Genomic DNA, 9,908 nt, shown 5'->3' with positions numbered 1-9,908 from the left:
TATTAACTCTTTACAATAAGGTAAACATAGCTTTCCCTCGCTACTATTCAATAGAGTCGACAGTCCTACGAAGATATCAGTACCACGATAATATGCAACTATTGTATATCAGCATACAATTTTATATTTAAAACCGTCTACGTAGGCTATATCATAGCTGCATATTTATGAATGCCTTGACATGCATGATGGGTTAAAATGACTAATTTACATTAATTAAAAGGACTTTTTACATTTAAAAACGCACATTTGTCATCAGAATGACTTACTACAGGCGAGATTTTGCCAATACTTCCTTTCATAAATGTACAGTACACTATTTAAAAAAATAAAACTAATACTGTAATTCACCAAAAGTGAATTCTACTGTAATTCACTGTAATGTAATACTGTAATTCACTTCCACCTTTGAGTCATTACCTCATTAACTCTGCCTTTATATACTCTATGTTTTCAGTCATTCTTTGCAAAGACTTGTTTGTGTCACACTGCGATTCTGAGCACTTTTCTTGTTTCCCGTGTTTCTGGTTTTGAGTCTTTTATTGGTTATTTGATGACCCGCTCTGCATGTTGCCTATCTGGATGGTTAGCCTGTGTTTTTTGACCTACTGCATGTTTAATGGATCGCGATTCTGGATTACGACCCTGATAAACAACTACATTTGGATCCTCAACCCAAAGTGTCGGGTTGAACTACTGAACAAAACCTCTTTTCCAGGCAGAAGGTCTGGTGATAGTCCAAGGCAAGCATACATGTTATCATCACTGTTCAAAAGCAGGGCCATCCCATGGAGTAGGCAAATAATAGTGAATTTAAAAAAAAATATATATATATATAGGCTATAGATATGAGACAGTATTTTCAACCACATAGGATACCCTAATTATTCATGTGTTACAATAATTTAAATTTATTACAGAAGTAGTGGGATAAAAGTGTATAGTTTAGTTTATAAACACTGATGTCTATAGATTAAATCATCTTTTGATAGTAACTTGACGCTTCAAATAAAGGTTGTTTTAATTACATTGTTACACCAGTAGGTGGCGACAAGTGACTAATTGAATCATTCGTTCAAGAGATTCGTTCAAAAACACTGATCCATCTAATAATGAAACAAGTGAAGTCTTTATGAGTGAGTCATTGATTCATTCCTTCAAACCATATTTAAAAAAAAAAATCTAATTAAATATTTTTAAATCGACTGTAGCAGTCAACCTTTTGTCAGAACCTCTAGTAGCCTAAATGTTATTTTGTTTAATTGACTATTCATAATCGTGATAAACTAAAACATGATTCTTAATTAATCCAGAATGATGTAGCACTAGAGTTTATGAACGAGTGATCAGAAATTGGCTGCGATGGAAGATTTTTACCAGGTAAAATCTTGCCTATGCCTGCAAATTATTGAAGCACAATAAAAGCAAACAGAAATATACCATTATAAAGTAAACATATGAATTATTGTATTGCTTGTAAATTTTAAGCGCCTTTTAAGCGCTTCCTCTTAATTGAATATACTTACCCAAGCAATGTTGATTTTGTACTCTACTTCTTTCCATCTACATTATGAAAAGTATGCAGTATGTAAATTCCTTATGCTGGCTTGAAGCTATTTTTTTCCAAGTAAATATTAGAATTTATTTTGTCTCAATTGTCATTCTGAAAATGTGCACTGCTTCTTTTGAGTCCTTAAAGTCGCAACATCAGCAGGGTCAAACAGATGTTTGCTCTGACGTGCACAAGAAGAAACTACACGTTTATTTTCCAGGACAAAGAAGGTAAAGACAGTTAATGTAATTTCCCCCCACAAAAGAACTGTAAATTAACCACATAATCAAACCTAAACTTGACAATATTCACTCGTTTATTACAGAATATAGGGGTGATCGGGGCACAAACTGACGCGGGGCTCGTTGTAACACACATATAAAACCTTCCACACATGCCGGCATGACGAAACCTAGTGTATTTATTATAGTTGACATATCAACTCTATATAAAGTAAAACATGTATTTAACATAGCAAAAGTACATTTCTTAAGCTAATTTTCATCAGTTTTTGTGTGTGTGTGTGTGTGTGTGTGTGTGTGTGTGTGTGTGTGTGTGTGTTTATAAAATGAAAGAACTCTGATAATATTTGAATCTTATATCTGTTCTTTAACAGTTGAGATACTATGATATTCTATACTTTTATGAATTCCATTGAGAAAGAATGAGAAAAAGGTGAATAAAGACTGAGAGTCAATTTTCAATTTTTTTTAAATTATATTTTGAACTACTGTGTTTTGTGGTGTGTCAAATAAACAAAATACTTTATTTTCATTTTTAAAAAGCCATTATTTTATATTATTATATATTAAACTTTATTACAGGCTCTAGGCCCAACAACAGGACATACACCACACAAGAAGAAGAAAAAGAAAATTACATAAACATATACAATACACCCTTTTCCCCAAAACTCTTAAAAGGCACTCATACCAATGCTTCCATAGGTGTGATTGATATCGGACCGAGCTACACCTGGGACTTGTGAGCCTTACTATAATATAGTTTTGTGACTCATCAAGTCGCCCCATAAACTTAAACATTAGGTTCCTCAAAAGGGCTTGTAAACAACTTAGCCTCAAGTCACACAAAAGCTTACTTGCACTGCTGCTCCTGGGCTTCTTCAGCATGTGTAGAAAATCCTGCTGTGATCTGATTGGCTGATTGAGTACTGATAAGATCACCTGTTGTCACTAGCTAATCATGCTTCAGTCTCAGCTTGTTTGTATGTAAGAGACCGTCTCCCCATTCATTCATGCATGCTCTGTGTGGAATTGTTGCGTGGTTGACCATGTAAGTTCCTCTCTTTTAGTTTGTTTAGTTAAATGGGTTGTGTTGATATGTTATATTGAATTCTGGTTATGTATATTTTCTCTTTGGTGTTATACATTTTGATTTGTTACAAGCTGATTTCAGATGTATGGTTTGATGTGCAAATGTATGTAATTTATTAATAGTTTCTATGTTGTTTATTGGTTTAGGAACCAACAATTACCACCTAAGAAATGTCTACTCCTACATGTGAAGCACAATAAAATGGGAAAAGCTAATTGATGACTGAATGAGTTTTAATGGACCCACCATCCCAGCAGCAACAGCTAAATCAGCCTAAAAATCCTGTGAGCATTTGCAGACGCTCAGCCTCAGGTCCATTATCAGATATAACTTTTAATTTGAATAATGTATTTGTAAATGTTGAAAGTAGCATGAACTAAGACAATGCTTTAGACGTTTTTTTCATTGTAACTAATCCATCTTAATTCCATTGTTGGATGTTTTATTCAAAGGAAACGAGAATTGCTCTCGCTCTCTTTCTCTCTTTTAAGTGAAAACTGTTTCTCTTTGTACTTCCAGCTCATCCTAATCCTTTCATAGTCCACTGGATGTAGACAGAAAATCAAGCCAAGCTAATAATCAGAACATATACAGGGAAAATCTTTTTTGAAGCTGGAGGCACACACACACACACACACACACCACACACACACACCACACACACACACCACACACACACACCACACACACACACCACACACACACACCACACACACACCACACACACCACACACACACCACACACACACCACACACCACACCACACACACACACAGACACAGACACAGACACAGACACAGACACAGACACAGACACAGACACAGACACAGACACAGACACAGACACAGACACAGACACAGACACAGACACAGACACAGACACAGACACAGACACAGACACAGACACAGACACAGACACAGACACAGACACAGACACAGACACAGACACAGACACAGACACAGACACAGACACAGACACAGACACAGACACAGACACAGACACAGACACAGACACAGACACAGACACAGACACAGACACAGACACAGACACAGACACAGACACAGACACAGACACAGACACAGACACAGACACAGACACAGACACAGACACAGACACAGACACAGACACAGACACAGACACAGACACAGACACAGACACAGACACAGACACAGACACAGACACAGACACAGACACAGACACAGACACAGACACAGACACAGACACAGACACAGACACAGACACAGACACAGACACAGACACAGACACAGACACAGACACAGACACAGACACAGACACAGACACAGACACAGACACAGACACAGACACAGACACAGACACAGACACAGACACAGACACAGACACAGACACAGACACAGACACAGACACAGACACAGACACAGACACAGACACAGACACAGACACAGACACAGACACAGACACAGACACAGACACAGACACAGACACAGACACAGACACAGACACAGACACAGACACAGACACAGACACAGACACAGACACAGACACAGACACAGACACAGACACAGACACAGACACAGACACAGACACAGACACAGACACAGACACAGACACAGACACAGACACAGACACAGACACAGACACAGACACAGACACAGACACAGACACAGACACAGACACAGACACAGACACAGACACAGACACAGACACAGACACAGACACAGACACAGACACAGACACAGACACAGACACAGACACAGACACAGACACAGACACAGACACAGACACAGACACAGACACAGACACAGACACAGACACAGACACAGACACAGACACAGACACAGACACAGACACAGACACAGACACAGACACAGACACAGACACAGACACAGACACAGACACAGACACAGACACAGACACAGACACAGACACAGACACAGACACAGACACAGACACAGACACAGACACAGACACAGACACAGACACAGACACAGACACAGACACAGACACAGACACAGACACAGACACAGACACAGACACAGACACAGACACAGACACAGACACAGACACAGACACAGACACAGACACAGACACAGACACAGACACAGACACAGACACAGACACAGACACAGACACAGACACAGACACAGACACAGACACAGACACAGACACAGACACAGACACAGACACAGACACAGACACAGACACAGACACAGACACAGACACAGACACAGACACAGACACAGACACAGACACAGACACAGACACAGACACAGACACAGACACAGACACAGACACAGACACAGACACAGACACAGACACAGACACAGACACAGACACAGACACAGACACAGACACAGACACAGACACAGACACAGACACAGACACAGACACAGACACAGACACAGACACAGACACAGACACAGACACAGACACAGACACAGACACAGACACAGACACAGACACAGACACAGACACAGACACAGACACAGACACAGACACAGACACAGACACAGACACAGACACAGACACAGACACAGACACAGACACAGACACAGACACAGACACAGACACAGACACAGACACAGACACAGACACAGACACAGACACAGACACAGACACAGACACAGACACAGACACAGACACAGACACAGACACAGACACAGACACAGACACAGACACAGACACAGACACAGACACAGACACAGACACAGACACAGACACAGACACAGACACAGACACAGACACAGACACAGACACAGACACAGACACAGACACAGACACAGACACAGACACAGACACAGACACAGACACAGACACAGACACAGACACAGACACAGACACAGACACAGACACAGACACAGACACAGACACAGACACAGACACAGACACAGACACAGACACAGACACAGACACAGACACAGACACAGACACAGACACAGACACAGACACAGACACAGACACAGACACAGACACAGACACAGACACAGACACAGACACAGACACAGACACAGACACAGACACAGACACAGACACAGACACAGACACAGACACAGACACAGACACAGACACAGACACAGACACAGACACAGACACAGACACAGACACAGACACAGACACAGACACAGACACAGACACAGACACAGACACAGACACAGACACAGACACAGACACAGACACAGACACAGACACAGACACAGACACAGACACAGACACAGACACAGACACAGACACAGACACAGACACAGACACAGACACAGACACAGACACAGACACAGACACAGACACAGACACAGACACAGACACAGACACAGACACAGACACAGACACAGACACAGACACAGACACAGACACAGACACAGACACAGACACAGACACAGACACAGACACAGACACAGACACAGACACAGACACAGACACAGACACAGACACAGACACAGACACAGACACAGACACAGACACAGACACAGACACAGACACAGACACAGACACAGACACAGACACAGACACAGACACAGACACAGACACAGACACAGACACAGACACAGACACAGACACAGACACAGACACAGACACAGACACAGACACAGACACAGACACAGACACAGACACAGACACAGACACAGACACAGACACAGACACAGACACAGACACAGACACAGACACAGACACAGACACAGACACAGAATAAGACGAGTAAACAGCAGACTGTTGAGTTTAAGTGCATATTCTCTTCTGAGAGGAACAAGATCAAGACCTGCGTTTCTGAGAGCCACAAATTACCTTAAATTATATGGAAACATCTTCTTTGATATTGAAAGGAAATTTGGGATTATTAGTAAGCAGGCCCACAAAACTCAAGTGAAATCAATGATCACAGAGTCTGATGTTAAAAGGTCTTCCTGATTATTTTACAATTGATGAATGTCTGTCTTTGGTTTTGTCATGAATCAATGATTTGTGATCCAGCTTGCTCTTTTTTTCCCCTACTTTATTTTTTAAAGATTTTACAATTTTTACATTTGAGCAAAAACGGAAAACAAAATTTTTTTAAATAACAAACAGATAGACCGACCAAAGCCATAATACAGTGAATATCCAGCTTGCTCTTTAATCGCTAATATATAATTCACTAATGGAATTACACAGCCCTAAATAGAACTGTTTTTATACAGTTTCACTTGTTTATAAATTCCATATATTATCGCAGGACTGTACAGAGAAGCTGACAATGTGTAACATATATGAATGTCACATGCATGATCTCCGAAATAAATAATTTCATAATGTATATAAATCTTGATTGAACACTAGATGGCGCCTCACCTTCAGCTTTGCAACCTTACACGGTGACTTCTCGTGAAATCTCGCGATGGCTGACTGACAGACGAGATCACAGCACGGAAAAAATGACGTCTTGTCAACAACATTAACAAAGGTATTTAAACGCTCCAAATGTGGCATATGTTCAGACGAATGACATTTTATGTGTTTACGTCACATATATGTTATGACAGTTCCGTTAAACATTCAAGTTTTGATGATTGTAGCTCAGTGTAAAGCTGAATAATGTTTACTTGCAGCCAAATAATCTGTGTATTATTATTATTATTATTATATATGCGTTTTAGTTAGCTTTCACAGGTTATTGTTTTATATCTACACTTATGGTTTTATTACACAATGCTTAAAAGTGAGATACATGGTGTACGGTGCAATTTTCAACTTAATATTCTCTCATAACAGACATGCCACTACGTCTCACTGAATAGCCATCCATCCATCAGTGCCTGCATCCCTCTGTCCCCATGGCAACCCCTCCTCTGGCCCCGTTCCCCGGGCAACAGGCTCAGGCAGCTCGGGATGTGAACACAGCGTCACTATGTCGGATCGGACAGGAGACGGTGCAGGACATCGTCTTACGAACCATGGAGATCTTCCAGCTGCTGAGAAACATGCAGGTGAGTTCCTCCATCCTCAGGTGAAGACTGATCTATTACTGCATGTAATCACACTTAAATCGAGTTGGCTTATCGTGATTGTTTGTTATGCGCAGCTTGTCAGTGATGTACGGCTCTGTAAACACTGCTCCATCTGAAAGCACTGAGTTTGAGTCACTTATAACGTGCATTAGAAAAAGCAACACACGTCAAAATCTTTCCAGACAGGAGAAGCTTTATGAGCCTCTTGTCCGACAAAACATTTAATAACATGCTTTTACCCCAAACTCACTTCATAACGACAGTTGAGATCATCCTTCTGTGAGATGATGTGCTTCTTACACAGAATAAGGCAGTTGTGTTTATTAGTCATGTTTAATCAAAGCGTTTCAATCTTCTGTTTATTTAGATAATATGAAGTCCGATAGGGAATTATTGTACTTCTGCGGGGCATATTTGGTGTGTGTGTGAGACACCCTCTGGTGTTCAGAGGAATATGTGGTGTGTGTGTTTGTGTGTGTGTGTGTGTGTGTGTGTGTGAGAGTGAGACGCCCTCTGGTGTTCAGGTGGATATGTGGTGTGTGTGTGTGTGTGTGTGTTTGTGTGAGTGAGTGTGTGAGAGTGAGACGCCCTCTGGTGTTCAGGTGGATATGTGGTGTGTGTGTGAGAGTGAGACGCCCTCTGGTGTTCAGGTGGATATGTGGTGTGTTTGTGTGTGTGTGTGTGTGAGAGAGATGCCCTCTGGTGTTCAGGTGGATATGTGGTGTGTGTGTGTGTGTGTGTGTGTGTGAGAGAGCGCTGCCCTCTGGTGTTCAGGTGGATATGTGGTGTGTGTGTGTGTGTGTGTGAGACGCCCTCTGGTTTTCAGGTTTGATATTGGGTGTGTGTGTGTGTGTGAGAGAGAGAGCTGCCCTCTGGTATTCAGGTGGATATGTGGTGTGTGTGTGTGTGTGTGTGTGAGACGCCCTCTGGTGTTCAGATTGATATTTGGTGTGTGTGTGTGTGAGACGCCCTCTGGTTTTCAGGTTTGATATTGGGTGTGTGTGTGTGTGTGAGAGAGCGCTGCCCTCTGGTATTCAGGTGGATATGTGGTGTGTGTGTGTGTGAGACGCCCTCTGGTGTTCAGATTGATATTTGGTGTGTGTGTGTGTGTGAGAGACGCCCTCTGGTGTTCAGATTGATATTTGGTGTGTGTGTGTGTGTGTGAGACGCCCTCTGGTGTTCAGATGGAGCATTTAGCACCGATCAGCCGCTGCACTGACGAACTGCGCATAAAATAATCGCATCCTTTGCCAAATCGCGGGTTGTTTCGTGTAGCCCTACACTGACCTTCTGTCTCCTCCTGTCTCCTCGCTCAGCTGCCCAACGGAGTCAGCTATCATCCCAACACTCATCAGGACCGGCTGGGGAAACTGCAGGAGCACCTGCGGATGCTGTCTGTGCTTTTCCGCAAACTCCGTCTCGTCTATGATAAATGCAATGAGAACTGCGCTGGTCTGGAGCCCATTCCTCCTGAGGTGAGATTACACTCTCTCTAGACTCTCCAGTTTTCATCATATTGAGTCATTCTGTTGGTCTTTGTTATATTTCAAGGTGCAGTGTGTAAAAGTTTAGTGGCATCTAGTGGTGAGGTTGTGAATTGCACCCAACAGAAGTTACGGTGGCCGACAGGAAGTGATGTCGTCGTCTGAGACAGCAGAGAGTAGCCAGTTATGAGGTTTCTTTACAAAGATAAATTAAGAAATTAGGTTTACTTAATTATTCACTGAAATGATATTTAATTGTGCATATTATTGTTACTTGTCCATCATTGTGTCAGTGTTTTATTCGCTGACTTTAGCAGCTTCTTATCATGAAGAACAACATAGTGACGAAACGCGTTTGTCCGTTCAGGGCCACCGTAGAAACATGTCGATGTAAGCGGACCCGCGGTGTGTGTAGACAGAAACGGCTCATTTTAAAGGTAATAAAAACGTAACGATTCATTATGTAAGGTCTTTATACACCCCTGAAAACTAGTGATGGGAATTGATAACAATTTAACGATTCCGATTCCATTATCGATATTGCTTATAGATTCGATTCCTTATCGATTCTCTTATCGA

The 9,908-nt window shown here is 41.7% G+C and overlaps 1 protein-coding gene across 1 annotated transcript in view; it reads left to right on the top strand.

Moving 5' to 3' along the window:
• Positions 1 to 7,211: 7,211 nt before the first annotated feature.
• Positions 7,212 to 9,908, top strand: part of med30 (mediator complex subunit 30) — a 50,480-nt gene continuing 47,783 nt past the window's right edge. Inside the window, exons 1-3 of the mRNA XM_077195747.1 lie at positions 7,212 to 7,301; positions 7,610 to 7,824; positions 9,162 to 9,320. Of these exons, the coding sequence (XP_077051862.1) occupies positions 7,672 to 7,824; positions 9,162 to 9,320 (312 nt within the window). The 5' untranslated portion in view covers positions 7,212 to 7,301; positions 7,610 to 7,671. The remainder of the gene's footprint in view (positions 7,302 to 7,609; positions 7,825 to 9,161; positions 9,321 to 9,908) is intronic.

The sequence above is a fragment of the Siphateles boraxobius genome, unplaced genomic scaffold (assembly GCF_051911475.1).
Source record: "Siphateles boraxobius isolate OS27281-9 unplaced genomic scaffold, OSU_SipBor_1 35, whole genome shotgun sequence".
NCBI classification, from domain to species: domain Eukaryota; kingdom Metazoa; phylum Chordata; class Actinopteri; order Cypriniformes; family Leuciscidae; genus Siphateles; species Siphateles boraxobius.
Note: the sequence above shows the minus strand (reverse complement) of the source record. Positions and strands in the feature narration are given on the sequence as shown.